The sequence below is a fragment of the Sus scrofa genome, chromosome 1, assembly GCF_054392235.1.
Source record: "Sus scrofa isolate SSC_HxYL_T2T_F1_AM1 chromosome 1, Sscrofa_HxYL_maternal_Yorkshire_Landrace_v2.0, whole genome shotgun sequence".
NCBI classification, from domain to species: Eukaryota; Metazoa; Chordata; class Mammalia; order Artiodactyla; family Suidae; genus Sus; species Sus scrofa.
In genome coordinates, this window is record NC_139383.1 from 136,214,575 (window position 1) to 136,233,493 (window position 18,919).

The window sequence follows — 18,919 nt, forward strand, 5'->3', positions numbered from 1 at the left end:
GGCTTTAAAAGATCTAAGATCATAATAAACACTATTTAAGACAAAATATTTTAATACATGGAGGCAAAAATAAGCTGATGAGAATAAATAACGTGGAAATAAGCTATGGACAGCTCTTATTCCTACTTTACTGTTCCTACTCTTCTAACCCAGCTGTAGTAGTGACATAACCTGAATTTATATGGCATTTTATAGTTCATAAACACTCTTTTCTATTCATTCTCTAAATTATCCTAAAATAATCACATGAGATGGGTTGGGTAGTTTTTATTCATTTCATTTTACAGATGAAAAACCTAAGGTTCAGAATGGTTGAGTGAGTGGCCCACAGCCATACTAATAAGGCAGGAGCTAGAATCAAAGTTGGGCACTTTGTCCTATACCACACAGGCATGAAAGGTAGAAAACTGGAAGTTAATAATGTTGGGTGCCAGTCTGTTTTGTTTTGTTTTTAAAACCCAGTTCCCACAGCATATCAAAGTTCCCAAGCCAGGGATTGAATCTGAGCTGCAGCTGCATCAATGCTGGATCCTTTAACCCACTGTGCTGGGCTGGGGAGTGAACCTATACCTCTGCATCAACCTGAGCCATTGCCAACAAATTTCAAACCTATTCTGCCAGTCTGTTTTTTTAATAACAGCTTTATTGAGATGCAAGTCACAAACTGTAAAATTTGTCCATCTAATGTACAACTCAGTGGTTTTTAGTATGTTTGGAGTTATAAAACCATTCCCACTATCAAATTCCAGAACATTTTTATCACCCCAAAAGAGAAACAGCACATGTATTAGCAGTCATTCCCAAATCTTCATAATTTCCAAACACTGATTTTTCTGTCTCTGTATTTGCCTATTCTGTACATTTCAGTTCAATGGAATTATAAAATATTGGTCTTTTCATGACTGGCTTCTTTCATTGATGGCGTTTCCCTTTTGGCTATCATGAATTATCCTTCTGTGAACAGCGGTGTTCTAGTTTTTGTGTCACCATCTGTTTTCATTTCTTTCTGGTATATACCTGGCAGTGGAATTACAAAGTCATTTAACTTTTTGAAGAACCATTAAACTTTTCCACAGTGGTTGCACTATTTTACATTCCTGCCAGCAGCAATATATGGGAGTTCTTATAGCTCCATATCCTCACCGGTACTTGTTACTGTCCATTTTTTTTTTTTTTTTTAACCATGGCCATCCTTTTATCTGTAAAGTCAAATTGAAGTGGTATCTCATTGTGATTTTGACTTGCATTTTCCTAGTGACTCATGTGTTCAACTTTCATATGCTTACTGGCCATTTGGAAAAATGTCTTCTTAAATTCTTTGTCTTATGTGTAATTGGGTTATTTGTCTTTATTGTTGCGTTCTAAGAGTACTTTATATATTCTGGATACTAGACCCTTATGAGATATATGATTTGCAAATATTTTCTCCTGTTCTATGGGATGTCTTTTTTTTTTTTTGTCTTTTTGCCTTTTCTAGGGCCATGCCCGTGGCATATGGAGGTTCCCAGGCTAGGGGTCTAATTGGAGCTGTAGCTGCCAAGCCTACGCCAGAGCCACAGCAACACGGGATCTGAGCCATGTCTGCAACCTACACCACAGCTCATAGTGGTGATCCTTAACCCACTGAGCAAGGCCAGGGATCGAACCCGCAACCTCATGGTTCTTAGTCGGATTCGTTAACCACTGAGCCATGACGGGAACTCCTATGGGTTGTCTTTTTATCTTTCTTTTTTCTTTTTTTCCCCGGTCCATACCCATGGCATGGGGAAGCTGCACCACAGAAGCAACCTGAACCACTGCAGTGACAGTGCTGGATCCTTAACCTGCTTTGCCACAAGCAAATTCTGTCTATTTACACCCGCTCCTTTTTTTTTCCTTTTTAGGGCCAAACCTCCAGCTTATGGAAGTTCCCAGGTTAAGGGTTGAATTAGAGCTGCTGCTGCCAGCCTATACCACAGCCACAGCAGGATCCAAGCCTCATCTGTGACCTACACCATAGCACAAGGCCAGCCCAGATCATTAATCCACTTAGTGAGTCCAGGAATTGAACCCACATCCTCGTGGATACTAGTCAGTTTCATTACTGCTGAGCCACAATGGGAAGTCCCATTTCCATTTTGATGGTATCCTTTGAAGCACAAAAATTTTTAATTTTAATGAAATTGGCTTACCTGGGTTGTGTGTGTGTGTGTGTGTGTCACTTGTTCTTTTGGTGTCATATGTAAGAAATTAGTGCCTATTGTGAGGTCATGAAGATTTACTCTTTAAAAGAATTTTAGCGCTAACATTTAGATCTTTGATGCATTTTGATTAATTTTTGTGTGTGGTAAGTGGAAGGGACCCAATCTCATTCTTTTGTATGTGGATATTCAGTTGTTCCAGGATCATTTGTTGAAAAGCTTACCTTTATGTTCTGTAAAATATTATTGTAGAAAATTTGAGTAATGGGGCAAAAATAAAATTAGTGTCTTATAAATCTATTATCCAGAAATAATGATGCTTACTCTTAGGTTTTTTTCCCTATAGTTACTTTTCCTAAATATTCTTAATAATTGAGTATTATTAATTTTTTTATCAACCAATGGGTAAATACTGTTATTTATTTCCAGTCTATAGATGAGGGAACACAGAGGTTAGGAATTCTAATTCAGATATACTTGGACAGTAAGTAGTAGTGCCAGGACTTGAACTCAGGCAGTGCTACTGTGAAGCCTCTGCCTTTGTACATTGTGTGTGCCTGTGGTGAGTTTAATTACAGCATTGGTGTGGTATTACAGCATGGTAGTTTTGGCCTTAGTCTCCTCTCAAATACAGATGAGCAAATTTGTTGAGAGTCACTTATAGCCTATAAAGTACTCAGTTTTTATAAAATGTTCCATGTGCCTGAAAACTGAATGTGTATTTTCTAGTTGTCACAATGGTGCTTTTATCAGAAGTTGTTAGAATTTTCCTACTTTCCTCAATTTCTCTTTCTCTCTCTCTCTTTTTTTAATGGGCACACTTACAGCATATGGAAGTTCCTGGGGCAGAAATTGAATCTGAGCCAGAGTGGCAGTAACGCTAGATCCTTTAACCCACTGCCCTTGGATGGATCAAACCCAAGCCTCCGCAGCAACCTGAGCCGCTGCAGTCAGATTTTTTTTTTTTTTTTTTTTTTGTCTTTTTGCTATTTCTTTGGGCCGCTCCCGGGGCATATGGAGGTTCCCAGGCTAGGGGTGGAATCGGAGCTGTAGCCACTGGCCTACGCCAGAGCCGCAGCAACGAGGGATCCAAGCCACGTCTGCAACCTACACCACAGGTCATGGCAACGCCGGATCCTTAAACCACTGAGCAAGGGCAGGGATTGAACCCGCAACCTCATGGTTCCTAGTTGGATTTGTTAACCACTTCGCCACGACGGGAACTCCCTTTCGGTCCTTTTTTGACTGCCCTCACAGCATTTGGAGTTCAGGAATCAGATCCCAGCTGCAGTTGCAACCTACACTCCAGCTGTAACAATGCAGGATCCTTAACCCACTGTGTGGGACCGGGGAACAAAACCTGCGTCCCAGGGTTCCAAAGTCGATCCTGTTGCCCCACAGTAGGAACTCCTGCAGTCAGATTCTTAGCCCACTGCACCATAGCAGGAACTCCTTTTTTCAATTTCTTAAAATCTCTCTGAGTCTTTGGATAATTTCTTTATATCACTCAATTTACTAATTCTCTTTTTGGCTATGTCTAATCTGGTACTAAATACATCTACTGAGTACTTAGTTTAAATTTTTATATTTCTTATTTCTAAAATTACTATTTTAAAGTTTTATTTTGAAATTACCTCTTCGCCCTTCACCAACTGTTAACATTTTGCCACATTTATTTTGACTGTATGTGTAGTTCTTGTTTTTCATGAACTATTTGAAAGTCGAAAACTTGAGAACTCTTCATCCTAAGCACTTTAGCATACATCACCTAAGAGTATTGACAATCTTACTTAATCATATGTAATTCAGTTTTTTTTAATCTCATCACCCAGTGCAAAGGCATAGTTTGTTTATGGGCTCCATCTAGTGGCAGTAATTTTTGTAGTTCATCCTCTTTTGGAGATTGTCAAGTAACTCTCACCAATACCTCTCACCCGGCCTGCCTGGCCTAACACCCAGAACTTTAGCTCATTGTTTCTTCAAGTGTGGTCCCCAGATCAGCAGTATCACAACTACCTGGGAATTTATCAAATTTTTAGGCCCTGCCTTAGATTTAGGGAATCAGAATCTCTGGGGACAGGGCTCAGCGATCCACATTTTAACAAGCTCACCAGGTGATTCTTCGGCACATTTCTCTAGGCTAGGAGTGGCAAACTTTCTGTCAAGGGCCAAGAAATAACTATTTTAGATTTTCTAGACAAATTTCTGTTATAGTTACTCAGATACGTCATTTTAGCCATTGACAGTATGTAAATGAACAGCTGTGACTGTTTTCCTATAAAACTTCTTTTACAAAGACAAGCAGGGGCTGATTTTTTGGTTGGTGGCTCCTGTTTTTCAGCCCCTGCTTCAGACCATCAGACATTTGCAGATACATTTGGGCAGTAGCAATTAGCTTTAGAGATTTACTTTTCTGGGTTTATCTTTCTGCTTGTTTTTATCTTCTGAAGATTTTTCTCACTTTCTTTTCAGTTCAGCTGGGCATTTAAAGATATATTTTATAAACACACATATAATTGACCCTTGATTAAAATAGGTTTGAGCCACACAGGTCCACTTCTATAATTTTTTTTCCATAGTAAATACTACACAATCTAAGTTTGTTGAATATGTGAATGTGGAACCTGTAATGCAGAGGGATGATGGTAAAGTTATATGCTGGTTTTCCACTGCACAAGAGGGTTGGCATACCTAACCTAAGTTGTTCAAGGGTCAGCTCTGTGTGTGTGTGTGTATCTGTGATATTTAAATATTCTATATAGAAATTTTCCTTAGATGCCTAATTAAAAATGGGAGTATTTTTTGCCTGCTTTTTCAGTTTAACTTTGTATTATACTACTTTAACATTTTAATTCAAAAAGACTATAACTTAACTGTGAGGATGATTCCCCAGGTAACTAACTTTGAATGGGTTTTAGAATTACAGAATGGTAAGAGCTGGAAGTGTTTGCTCATCTAACTTCCTATTTCTGCTGAAGCAGAAACTGATGTTCAGAATGGTTACAGAGACTTGCCCCAGGTCACAATGTCATTGTCAGAATTCTCACTTGAACTCAGGTATTCCTGCACCATAAGAGAGCCTTGTGTCTCTTTCCGTGTCAGCACATTAAGTTCTAAAGTTTAAAAAACAAAAATCTGTACTGGTGTTTTTTTCTATTGTAATTTTTTCCTGATTTTCTCCCATTTCAGGCAGGTATAGAAAATCGTCAGCTGGACACAGTAGATTTCTTCTTGAAAAGCAAGGAAAATCTTTTGAATCCATCCTCAAAATCTTCTGTACCTGATCAGTTTGATCACTTTCCATCCCACTTGTATTTAAAACGTAAGTAGAATAAATACTTCTGAAGTTTTATTTATCATTTTACCTTCTTAATCACCTTCAAATTATTGTTGTGCTTTCTGATGAGTTATTTCCTTGTCAGGACACAGTCATAACATTTTATATACTTTCTGGAATCTTAAGAATGTTGTGAGAATCTATAAGTGTTCTCGTTGTATGTTGGGTTAAATACTATAGTACATATCTTGCACTATACTTTATATTTTTAGTATGCAAGGAAGAGATGAACATTCAAATGCAAGAGAATTTTATCCAAAAGAGAATAACATTCATTCGTAGAATTTTCCACCCTTGCTACTGTCTGAGATGTTTAGTGACAGTGCAGCTGGCTGAGTTGGGAATTGGGACTTGTTATAAGAATTTTCAGCCTGACTCTCCTGCTTTTTTATCATATTACCAGCACTTCTTTTCAAGACTGTGGCTTTTGTTTTTAATAAATGGGAGCTCTACTTTTATTCCTGGACCAGGCAGTCATGGAAATCCTCTCTTTAGAGGAATAGGATAATAAGATGTTTTCATTTGTACATAAAATTTTATAATCTGCCATTTTTTTCACTCGATAATATAATATGGACATCTTTCTTGATAATAATAGAAGTATTTGTATATAGTGGCGTAGAAGTTCATTGTATGGGCTGTACCATAATTTACCCAGTGAAACTCCTATTACACATTTAGGTTGATTTCAGTTTTTACTATTATTGGCAGTGTGCCATAAGTGCTGTGTGTGTATGTATAGTTTTACATATATACAATGATTGGGATTAATTTCTAGATGTGAAATTCACAGGTCAAAGAGACACACAGTTTACATTCTTCAATGTTTTGATAAATTATCCTCTAGAAAAGTTTTACCAATTTGTACTCCTAGGTGGAGAAAATGACAACGTACTTTTTCCATCAGTGTAATGTTAGTTCTCACTGACAAGGTGAATTAGAAGTTTTCTTTTTAAAAATCATTCTCTTATTTTGAGTGCAGAGTTTGGTCTCCTCCTTTCTGAAATGCTAACTTTTCTTATGCTCCATTTGTTTTTCTAAGTCTGTTGAATTTGTAGAGAAAGGCCTCGTTTGTGGTGTTGAGGGGGTCTCGGTCAGCAGTTACATGGTCGTAACTCACTTCTACTATTTGGTTGTCAAGGATTTCTCTTTACTGTACTCTCACCTGCACTGCCCTACCCTCAAGGGTGGGGATGGTTCTGGAAACAAGAAGCATAGGACTAGCTTTACCTGCTCTTTCAGGGTAAAACCTGTGTTTCCCATCATTCTCATATAGATGCTGTTCTAGAGGTGGGGCTAATAGCTAAGGTCAACAGGAATCATATTTTTGCAGAGGATTCAAGGGCCTACATCCCTGCTTTCACCTGCGTTGATTAAAAGAATAATTTTGGAATAAGACAGACTTAAGTTCAAATTTTGTCTGTGCCACTTACTTTCAAATTGGCTTGGACAAGTTATTTATTCTCTCTAAACCTCACTTTCCTCATCTGTGGAAAGAGGGCCATAACACTTACCTCTCAGGTTATTGAAGGGAACAAGTGAAATAGCATTTATAAAACACTAAGTACAATACTTAAAATATATTAAGTGGTCAGAAAAATCATAGTGATTAATAATTCCAGTAAATAATGGCTAGTAGTAAGTAGTCGCTAAAATTTTTGTAAGCTTTTTGAGATGAAGACATTGGTCCTTATCCTATGTTTTAAGATATTACAGAATGATACATTTTAAAATGATTTTTATTTTTTCCTTTATAGCTGGTTTACAGTGTTCCGTGAATTTTCTACTCTGCAGCAAAGTGACCCAGTCACACACACACACATATTCTTTTTCTCACATTATCCTCCATCATGTTCTATCACAAGTGACTAGATAAAGTTCCCTGTACTATACAGCAGGATCTCATTGCTTATCCACTCCAAATGCAAAAGTTTTCATCTATTAACCCCAAGCTCCTTGTCAGTCCCATTCCCTCCCCCTCCCTCTTGGCAACCACAAGTCTGTTTTCCAAGTCCATGCATTACTTTTGTTTTTTTGGTTTTTTTTAGGGCCACACCTGTGACATATGGAGGTTCCCAGGCTAGGGGTCAAATCAGAGCTGTAGCTGCCGGCCTACGCCAGAGCCACAGCAATGCCAGATCCAAGCTGTTGTCTGCAACCTACACCACAGCTCATGGCAACACCGGATCTTTAACCCACTGAGCAAGGCCAGGGATTGAACCTACAACCTCATGGTTCCTAGTCAGATTTGTTTCTGCTGTGCCGTGACAGGAACTTCCCATGCATTACTTTTCTGTGGAAAGGTTCATTTGTGCTGTATATTAGATTCTAGATATAAGTGTTATCATAGGGTATTTGTTTTTCTCTTTATGACTTCTCTTAGTATGAGTCTCTAGTTACATCCATGTTTTTGCAAATGGCATTATTTTGTTCTTTTTTTATGGCTGAGTAGTATTCCATTGTGTATATATACCACATCTTTTTTTTTTTTTGTCTTTTATGGCTTCATCTACAGCATGTGGGAGTTCCCAGGTTAGGGGTCTAATTGGAGCTGTAGCCACTGGCCTATACCACAGCATAGCAATGAGGAATCTGAGCCACATCTACAACCTACACCATAGCTCACAGCAAAGTCAGCTCCTTAACCCACTGAGCAAGGCCAGGGATCAAACCCGTGTCCTCACGGATGTTAGTCGGGTTCGTTAACCACTGAGCCACGACGGGAACTCTAGTACCACATCTTCTTAATCCATTCCTCTGTCGATGAACATTGTTTCCATGTCTTGGCTATTGTGAATCGTGCTGCAGTGAACATACAGGTGCATATATCTTTTTCAGGGAAAGTTTTGTCTGGATATATGCCCAAGAGTGGGATTGCTGGATCATATGGTAGTTCTACATTTAATTTTCTGAGGTACCTCCATACTGTTTCCCATAGTGGTTGTACCAGGGTGATATTTTTGAATAGGTTAATTTTATTAGGAGTGTCCTGGTGTTCTTCATGTTTGTTTCTTTTTCCTCAGATGTGGAAGAGCTGACACCAGCATTGGATTTACTTTGCTCAGCAATTAGAGAAAATGATTCTGAAACCCAAAGCAAACACTTTTCAGAACAATTGCTTAATCTTACACTGTCTTTCCTTAACAAACAAATAAAGGAGCTTTTTATTCACAATGAAGGTAAGAACAGCAGCATAGAAGTGGGTAATTATCCCATTCTTCTGTCAGGACAGAGATATAAGTAGTCCTGTTGTGTGAGAGGGCATAAGCTAGCGTGCCATTTTCGGAGGTTGGGTACAGTCAGTGTGTAATTGAACATAGAGATAACTTGTACATTAGAAAAAGCTCAATGATTATTTTGTTTGACTTGAAAACACTGAGTTTGAATTTTGCCGTTTTGTGAACTTCTTTATCATTGTAATAGCTCATGGTATATTCTCTCTCTACACACACACACACAAACACACACACATTTATATATATGTGAAACTGGCACATTGGTGTTTTCTATAGAGCTAGATGAACATCTACAGAAAGGAGTGAACATTTTCACCAGCTACATTAATGAACTTCGAACCTTCCTGATAAAGTTTCCTTGGAAGCTAACGGATGCTGTAGATGAATATGATGTAAAAGAAAATGTCCCCAAAGTAAAGGAGAGCAATATATGGGAGGAACTCAGCGTTGAGGTAAATATGAGTAACTGTCACTTCTTTTATTTGCCAGATTCAGAGGATCTAAAAAAACATAGAAGAAACAGAATTTAGAATCTGTGCCCTTGTGATTCAGAATCTTTGACAAGGGTTTTCAGGATTTGTAGATTTTTGAATCTCTAGGTACAACTCCAAATTTGTCTATAAGTTTCATTTATTTAATACAGAACACAGATAGGCACCCTTTTTATGCCTGATCTGCCCATTTGGATCCAATGACAAATACCCAACCTCAAACTCATTGTGAAGTGTCACTCCTTCAATGTTTAGGGCCTGCACTTTGGACTAATGCATTCTACCTGCCCTTTGAACAAATCAAATTGCTGCTGGTGATTTGATTTTTTTAAATTAATTAATTATTTTGCTTTTTAGGGCCGCAGCCGTGGCACATGGAGATTCCCATGCTAGGGGTCCAATCAGAGCTATAGCTGCCAGCCTACACCGCAGCCACAGCAATGCCATATCCAAGCTGCATCTGCGACCTGCACCACAGCTAATAGCAACGCCAGATCCTTAACCCACTGAGTGAGGCCAGGAATCGAACCCAGAACCTCATGGTTCCTAGTCGGATTCATTTCCACTGTGCCATGGCAGAAACTCCTGGTGATTTGATTTTAGGAAAGTTTTATCTTATGACATTATTGCTTGGAAGTATATTCAATTTGAGTCCTATCTCAGGTTCTAGTTAAGATATTTTGCCAGTTAAATTTGCTGTACTCATCTACTTGCCTTTCTTATAGTAGAAATTAATATATGATGCCTTCTTTCTGACTTGGAACTGGAAGAATTCCTCCACCAGTCAGAGAATGTTGACATTGGAAAGACAAGAGCCAAAATAGCTTAACCCAGATAATGAGAATTGATAGGGTTTGAAAGTGATAAGATTGAGATTCCGTGAGGTCTGTAGGACTGCTGTTCTTGGGGTAGAAGGGTAAGAAGGTACCTGGTATGACTGCATTTTTTTTGTCTCTTAATCATTCTCTAGTCAAAAAAAATTACTGGATTTGGAGTTCCAATTGTGGCATAACGGAAACAAATTGGACTAGGAACCATGAGGTTTCGGGTTCGATCCCTGGCCTCGCTCAGTGGATTAAGGATCTGGCATTGCCATGAGCTGTGGTGTAGGTCGCAGACGTGGCTCCGATCTGATGTTGCTGTGGCTGTGGCTCCGATTGGACCCCTAGCCTGGGAACCTCCATATGCCGCAGGGGCGGCCCTAGAAAAGACCAAAAAAAAAAAAAAAAAAAAAAGAAATAAAATAAAATTGGATACAGAGTTTGAATTCCCATTGTGGCTTAGTGGATTTTCCTTCGATTCTTTTAGGCTGCTCTCTTCCAGTCTTCTTCACAGGTTTCATTTCCTGTTTCCCTCCTTTAATGTGCTCCAAGGCCTCATCCATGGTCATCTGCTCTTTTTACTTATTGTTTTTTTTTTTTTTAGGTCCACACCCACAGCATATGGAGGTTCCTAGGCTAGGGGTCTAATCGGAGCTATAGCTGTGGGCCTACATCACAGCCACAGCAACGCCAGATCTGAGCTGCATCGGCAACCTTATGGTTCCTAGTTGGATTGTTTCCGCTGTGCCACGACGGGAACTCCTGCAGGCCACTGTGATAAAAGCTGTGGACCCTGTCTCTAAAAACATTCATATGATTGTGTGGATGTTCTTCCTATTATATAAATGACCCTTGCTTTTAAGATCCTAAGTTTTGGGATAAAACCCATCTCTCACACACAACACCCTTTATGGTGGAGACTCTGCTTTTCTTTCAAGTCTCTTCTGCTACTCTCTCTAGCTCTTTCTCCAGTTATATTAAGTAATTTGGAGTTCTTTCAAGGCTTGGTACTGTTCCTTGCCTTTATGCCTCTGCACATAATATTCACTCTTTTTGGAAGACATTCTTTTCTCAGTAAATGTATGTAATTCTTGTCTGTAAAACTTTTATTTATTTCATCAATCATCTTTACTAGGAAACCTTTTTTTTTTATTCCTCTTATTTAGTTTTTTTTTTTTTTTCTTTTTGACTGTACCCACAACATGCAGGCTCCTTAATCACTAGACCACCAGGGAACTCCCTCATCCCTCTTATTTATTTATTTTTTTTGCTTTTCAGGGCCACACCTGTGGCATATGGAGGTTCCCAGGCTAGAGGTCGAATCGGAGCTGTAGGTGCTGGCTTATGCTACCAGCCACAACAGCACAGGATCCAAGCCGAGTCTGTAGCCTATACCACAGCTCGAGGCAATGCCAGGTCCTTAACCTGCTGACCGAGGCCAGGAATCATACCTGCAACTTCATGGTTACTAGTCGGATTCATTTCCACTGTACCACAGTGGGAACTCCATTCCTCTTATTTAGATGTTCTTTTCTGGACCCTCCTTTCTGGAAACCTAGAATACTTGTATCTTCACCCTTATCATGCAGTACTATAATCAGTGCTTTATTTACATTTCGTCATTAGTCTAAAAGCTCCTTGGAGTTCCCGTCGTGGCGCAGTGGTTAACGAATCCGACTAGGAACCATGAGGTTGCGGGTTCGGTCCCTGCCCTTGCTCAGTGGGTTAACGATCCGGCGTTGCTGTGAGCTGTGGTGTAGGTTGCAGACGCGGCTCGGATCCCGCGTTGCTGTGGCTCTGGCGTAGGCCGGTGGCTACAGCTCCGATTCAACCCCTAGCCTGGGAACCTCCATATACTGCGGGAGCGGCCCAAGAAATAGCAACAACAACAACAACAAAAGACAAAAAAAAAAAAAAAAAAAAAAAAAAAAAAAAAAAAAAATTTCGTTAAAAGCTCCTGGAGAGCAGAGTCCAGTTTATATCCTGCATGAAATCTGGTAGTAGCTTTTCAGTGAGAGTCCCTTAGTGACATGCCCAGTAAATATATAAGTCCCATGTCAATAATCATAATAAGGTATTAAACTCAAAAAGCAAATGTTTTTCTTCCTTTTCCTAGGAAGTTATTGCTGATGCCATTTTAAATAACAAAATACCAGAGGCACAAACTTTCTTCAGGATTAACAGTCATTCTGCTCAAAGACTTGAGGAGTTGATTAAAATAGGCCTAGATTTGGTCTTTGACAGTTTGAAAAAGAACAATGTAAAGGAAGCCTCTGAGCTTTTGAAGAATATGGTAAGTAGCATAATCTGTTCATAAAGTCTGATCATAAAGTCTCTAATGTAAAAGTTCTGTATGTACTTAATACAATTTCCAGTTGATATAAAAATTGATTTGTATTCATTTGTGTCACAAAGTGAAAAATTTATGTAGCTTTTACTAGGCAATAATGACAATAATAACTGAGAAACATTCTTTGTTACTAAGAACTTTCTTGAAGAGATTTTTGATTGGAATTTCCATCATTTGTTGTCTATTAGATTTGTCTCTGTGGTTAGGAGACAGTGTTTCTCATAAAAGGTTTCACACACATGTCAGAGCATGCATAGGACCTCAGTATTTGTTGGGGGACATTCTTTATTGTTTATATGATCTCATATCTCCATTTGAACTTTCTAATGGCTTATACCTTTGCTTTGCGCTCCATGGTTTTACTTCATTTGAGAAGGGAATGTCCTAAGAGTAGAGTTCCTAGACTAAGCTGAGATCTGGCTGTCATCTGCATTGTTGGGGTCTTGCCCATGGTAACTTTCTGGAGGAAGTGAAACTATATAAGGGTTGTTGTTTATGTTGACTTTTGTCTTCAAGTGAATCATCATAGCAGATACCTGTAGTTTTGGTCCTATGGTAGCCTGACATTACTTAAATTGTGGGATGCGCTGCCTTTCTTTTGACAAAACAAAACACTTTAGGACTTTAGGTGTAGGCAGTAAATGTGAAATGATAAATGTGGAAAATGAATGTTAACAAGAGCAGAAAAGGAGTTCCCGTTGTGGCGCAGTGGTTAACGAATCCGACTAGGAACCATGAGGTTGCGGGTTCGGTCCCTGCCCTTGATCATGGGTTAACGATCTGGCGTTGCCATGAGCTGTGGTGTAGGTTGCAGACGCGGCTCGGATCCCGCATTGCTGTGGCTCTGGCGTAGGCCGGTGGCTACAGCTCTGATTCAACCCCTAGCCTGGGAACCTCCATATGCCGCGGGAGCGGCCCAAGAAATAGCAACAGCAACAACAACAACAACAACAACAACAACAAAAAAAAAACAAGAGCAGAAAAGCTGTGCAATTCTAACAAGGCACATGTATATAATAGAGAATACTTCTGTATTCATCATATGTTTATGTTCAGAATAGCTCCATTACAAAATGTAAGGTTTCTTGATTTTTTGTTTACTACAGGGCTTTAATGTAAAAGACCAGTTGCTCAAGATATGCTTCTATACAACTGATAAAAATATACGGGACTTTTTGGTACGTAAAGGTTAGATACGTAGTTTACATTTTCTAGTAAATGGTGGCGAAACTTCAGAATGAATCATTTTAATCTTCAGCTAATACCTAGTAAGTAAAAGTATGACAACTCCTTTGTGTTTTTAAATGATCATTTTGCATTTGTGCTGAAGGAAAATTTGTGTAAATACATATGTTACCTCAAAAATTCAAACAGTTCTTGGAGTTCCTGTCATGGCGCAGCAGAAATGAATCCCACTAGCAACCATAACGTTGTGGGTTGGATCCCTGGCCTTGCTCAGTGGGTTAAGGATCTGGCATTGCCATGAGCTGTGGTGTAGGTCACAGATGCAGCTTGGATCCTGCATTGCTGTGGCTGTGGTGTAGGCCAGCAGCTGAAGCTCTGATTTGACCCCTAGCCTGGGAACCTCCATATGCAGCGAGTGTTGCCCTAAAAAGAAAAAGAAAAGAAAAAAGAAAAAAAAGGAAAAAAATTGCAAAATACAGTTCTTAAATTGCATTTAATTTCAGTGGCATTTGTTTTTAAAATGTTTTTGATTTCAGTGTGATTGCTGCTTTAATTTCTTTTTATTCAAGGTTGACATTTTAAAAGAAAAAAAATATTTTTCTGAAAAAGACAAAGGAACTGTAGAGTTCGTGCATCAAGTTGAGAAGTTTTATTCAGGATCTTTCCAAGAAAATATGCAGATCCAGTCCTTTCCAAGGTAGTCTCATTAGCCCCCTCTTTATAACATGGGAAGAATATTATAGACAGTGTTTTGTTTTTAATTGTTAGTACAGACTTCTTCTGTGGAGTTTATATTCCTTATGAAGATAAAATTTACATCATCCAGAAGGGACTCAGGAATTCCTGCCATTTTAATATATGTGTAATCAGATACATATTTTTAAGGTAATAAATACAAAATTAAGTGTATTTAATTATGTGTTCCCAAAAGAATAGAGCTTCCTGAGCAGAGAGAAAGAAATGATGCTTTCTCCTCCAAAATTAAAAAAAAAAATTGTATCACTGTTTTAGGTATTGGATAAGGGAACAAGATTTTTTCAAGCACAAGTCTGTTTTGGACTCGTTCCTGAATTATGATCATAAAGATAAAGATAAACTTAACAAACAAGGTCATAAAATTGTGTTAAATTGGGCTCATTGGTGGCATCGACTAACACAAGAATCCATCCTTCTCCCCAGGATAAGTCCAGAAGGCAAGTCTGAACATAAAATCTGAACGTAAGAAATTAGGCACTGGTATTTGAATTTTGGTGTGTCTCTATTTTATAGTTCTTTTGGGGGAAAAAATACTCAGTTGCTTTAAAATGCATGTAATTATGTTAAGACCTTTTTCTTACCTTGAGGTTTTTGTAAGAGATTTATTATGTGATTGTGAAAGAAAAGTCATGTGGTTCAGTGAGTCGAGATTTCAAGGCTAAGAGTTCTCTTGTCAGCCTCAACATGGCTTATTTGTTTTTCCAAATAATCTTTGAGTTTCTTGTATAAACCCAGAATTTGTATCACATCAGGTGGGGAATAACTAACAGTGGTAAAGAGTGGTAATTCATAGGGGGTCAAATTCATGTTTTTTATTATAGCCGAAGTTTTTAATTATATTAAAGAAAAGAGAAAAGGAGGGCTGAAAAGATAATTAAAACACACAGATAATTCCCAAATTTCATTTAACCACTGTGGCATGAGAAGAAGCAACCTTTAGCTCTTCCAATAGCTGATGTATCAATTATAAAATGAACAGCAACACAAAAGAGGAATATAGTAAAAGAAGCAGAGGCCTGAATAATTCTTGCATGATATAAGTATTTGTCCAGATCATCATATTTATTCAGTTAATTAGTGTTGAGTTTTGTGTCAATAATCATAATTCATTGCTCTTCTCAAATGTATTTTGTTCTTAACATAGAATACAAATCATATTCTCCTGAAGCCCTTTGGAGATACCTCACGGCTCGCCATGATTGGGTCAGCATTATCTTGTGGATTGGAGAATTTCAGACCCAGAATAGTTATGCTTCACTTCAGCAGAATAAATGGCCCCCTCTGACTACTGATGTTATGGATCAGAATACTTGCTGCAACAACTACATGAGGAATGCAATTTTAGATAAGCTGGCCAGGTACTGTAACTGTGGGGGTGAATAAAAGGAAGAACAATAAAATATAGTGGTGTAATTTTTCCTTTGAAATGCCAAAATCCAGTGCAGCATTATTTTTGTTTGTTTGTTTGGTTTTTTTTTTTGCCTTTTCTAGGGCCTCTCCCATGGCATATGGAGGTTCCCAGGCTAGGGGTCTAATCAGAGCTTTTGCTGCCAGCCTACGCCAGAGCCACAGCAACTCAGGATCCAAGCGGTGTCTGTGACCTACACCACAGCTCACGGCAATGCCAGATCCTTAACCCACTGAGCAAGGCCAGGGATCGAACCTGCAATCTCATGGTTCCTAGTCGGATTTGGTAACCACTGCACCACAATGGGAACTCCCAGTGCAGCATTGTTTTATAGTATTTTAAAATTGGAAGGACATTACTGTTTATTGAGGTTTTAAAATCACATGCATTTAACACCACATAGTGAATGGGCTCTCAACTTCTAGATGAGGGTTCTTTCTGAAACATTGTATGTGCTTTGGTGGAGAAATGGTAAGCTGTCTGTGGAGCTGCAAGGAACAGGTGATAAGAGCTGAGATGAGGATTCCTTAGTATCCAAATCCTATAATGTCTTCCATTCTTCTCAGTACTATTCATTGCACCTGTATACCATATATGGCTTGAACTAAAGAGGATTGATCAACTAAGAAAATAGCGAGGAAGGAGTTCCCTGGTGATCCGGTGGATAGGATTTAGCACTTTCACCATGGTGGCCTGGTTTGGTCCCTGATTTGGGAACTGAGATCCCTTATCAAGGTATCTCTTGAAGTGATAACTTAAGATGTTAAACTTTTTAATTCATTTCTACAAGTAATTGTTAGCCTGTAGTTCCCATTGTGGCTCAGCAGTAATGAGTCTGACTAGTAACCATGAGGATGTGGGTTCAATCCCTAGCCTTGCTCAGTGGGGTAGGGATCTGGCATTGCCAGATCTGTGGTGTAGGTCATACACGTGGCTCAGATCCCAGGTTGCTGTGGCTGTGGTGTAGGCCAACAGCTGCAGCTCCTGTTTGACCCCTAGAGTGGGGATTTCCATATGCCGTGGATGTGGCCCTAAGGAAAAAAAAGAAAAAAAAGGAACCATGGTTATTAGCCTGAACCATGTGAACTTGTCATTTGTGGGGATCAAAAATTGTTGAATATCAATAATTTTATATAGCTCAACCTAATCTGTCTCCCTAAACTATCAAAATAATGTAAGGAGACTTAATGTATGTTAATTTTTACTTAAAATTATTTCAATTATATTATTTTGTATTTATGCTTATTGTGGAAGCATAGCTGTATTGTCCTATCCAACTTAAAAATGTGGAGAATGAGATCCGAAGAAGTTAAGAGCTTTGTCCAAGCCAGTTACTTACAGGTTTTAAGCATTCTATCTCTGACTTTCTATTCACTTTTCTTTGCACTAAATTCTTTTATTCTTGTTTACTAAAAGTTAAAATTTTGTATAACTTGTGTGCTTATCGGATATTTTGCTTAATTCTTGATTATTTAAAATGGCAATATATGTACAATTTAACATAAATTATGACACTAATGAATTAATGAGATCTACTCTAAGGGAAAAAAATCATACCACCTTGATAGATACAGAAAAGCACTTGATAAAATTCAACATGTATTTCTTTTTAGGGCCACACCCACAGCATATGGAGGTTCCCAGGCTAGGGGTCCAATGGGAGCTACAGCTGCCAGCCTACACCAGAGCTACAGCAACGCAGGATCCAAGCCGCATTTGCGATCTACATCACAGCTCATGGCAACGCTGGATCCTTAACCCACTGAGCAAGGCCAGGGATTGAACCTGCAACCTCATGGTTCCTAGTCAGATTTGTTTCTGCTGCGCCATGACAGGAACTCCCAATATCTATTTCTAATAAAAACTATTAGCAGACTAAGAAAAGATGCAAAAAAACCTCCTTAATTTGAAAAGGATGTTTAAAAAAATCTTCTAGCTAACATTATTCTTAATGGTGAAACATCACAAGCATTCCCTTTAGATTTGAGGCAAGATAAGCCTTCTATCACTTCTTCCCAAATTGATCCTTTTTTTTCTTTTCTTTTTTTTTTAGCTGCACCCACAGCATGTGGACATTCTGGGCCAAGGATCGAATCCAAGCCTCTGCTGTGCCACAGCAGGGACTCCCTGATCTTTAGATATAGTGCAATCTCAGTAAAAATCCCAGTAGTGGATTTGATAAGCTGATTGATTATGAATATTTATATGGAAATTCAGAGAGTCAAGAATAGCCCTGAAAAAGAAGAACTTGCCCTATCAGATATTTAAACTTACTCTAAAGCTATGGCATTAAGACAGTGGGAGTACCGGTGCAACGATAGACAAATAGACCAGTAGAACAGAATAGTGATCATAGAAACAGACTTAAATATATATGCTTACTTAATATATGACAGAGGTGGCCCTGCAGAATGTTTTCTTTTCTTTTTTTTTTTTTTGGAGGAAGAAACAGTCTTTTCAACAGATGGGGGTGGGATAAGTATTTAGGGGGAATTAAATTGGACCCTCTGCATTATGTCATGCATAAAATCAATCCCAGGTAGATTTTAAAACCTAAATGTCAAATGTAAAACTATAAAATTTTTAAAATATATAGAAAAATATCTTCATGGTCTTGGGAGTAGGATATGCTTCCTAAAAGGCCTGACAGGGCAAAGGAAGTCAACAGTTACTGAGACCAAGGGAACTGCCCATCAGGAGCTGTGTTCCTTAGTGGAGAGTGTCAGCCGGACTTCTGTCACCTAGCACAAAGGGCACCACGGTGTCCCCAGCCTCCCTTTTTTTTGGATTTTTATCTCTTGATGGTGGTCTCCCATAGGAGACCGAATGAAAACAGAAGCCTGAGCACAAAGGAGTCTCCTAGAGCAACCCATACAGGTGAGCCTCTTGAGACACAGAGCAGGAGAGAGCAGAGCTTGGATCTGGAGGGGAAAGATACCAGCACACATAGACATCTCAGCATAGAGGAAGCACAAATGGCCAACAAACATAAGAATATGTTCTTCATTTGCAGTCATGGAAATGTAAATTTATTTTACCAAAGTCCAGGAACAATGACCATTAAAGGTAGAGCAGATAAATAAATTGTAGTATTCGAATACTATATAGCAGTGAAAACTAACAAACTATAGCCACATGTATCAACATGGGTAAAT

At 38.7% G+C, this 18,919-nt stretch overlaps 1 protein-coding gene across 13 annotated transcripts in view; it reads left to right on the forward strand.

Annotated features, from left to right (window-relative positions):
- SPG11 (SPG11 vesicle trafficking associated, spatacsin) overlaps positions 1-18,919 on the forward strand; it is a 95,856-nt gene that overhangs the window by 14,663 nt on the left and 62,274 nt on the right. For all 13 annotated transcript variants that reach the window (XR_014827710.1, XR_014827744.1, XR_014828005.1 and 10 more), the window contains 8 exons: positions 5,370-5,502; positions 8,541-8,696; positions 9,030-9,205; positions 12,182-12,358; positions 13,522-13,593; positions 14,170-14,297; positions 14,612-14,793; positions 15,501-15,714. Coding sequence is in view for 10 of the 13 variants with exons in the window: in NM_001445466.1 (NP_001432395.1) it covers positions 5,370-5,502; positions 8,541-8,696; positions 9,030-9,205; positions 12,182-12,358; positions 13,522-13,593; positions 14,170-14,297; positions 14,612-14,793; positions 15,501-15,714 (1,238 nt within the window). In the remaining 3 variants the exon portion in view is untranslated. The remainder of the gene's footprint in view (positions 1-5,369; positions 5,503-8,540; positions 8,697-9,029; positions 9,206-12,181; positions 12,359-13,521; positions 13,594-14,169; positions 14,298-14,611; positions 14,794-15,500; positions 15,715-18,919) is intronic.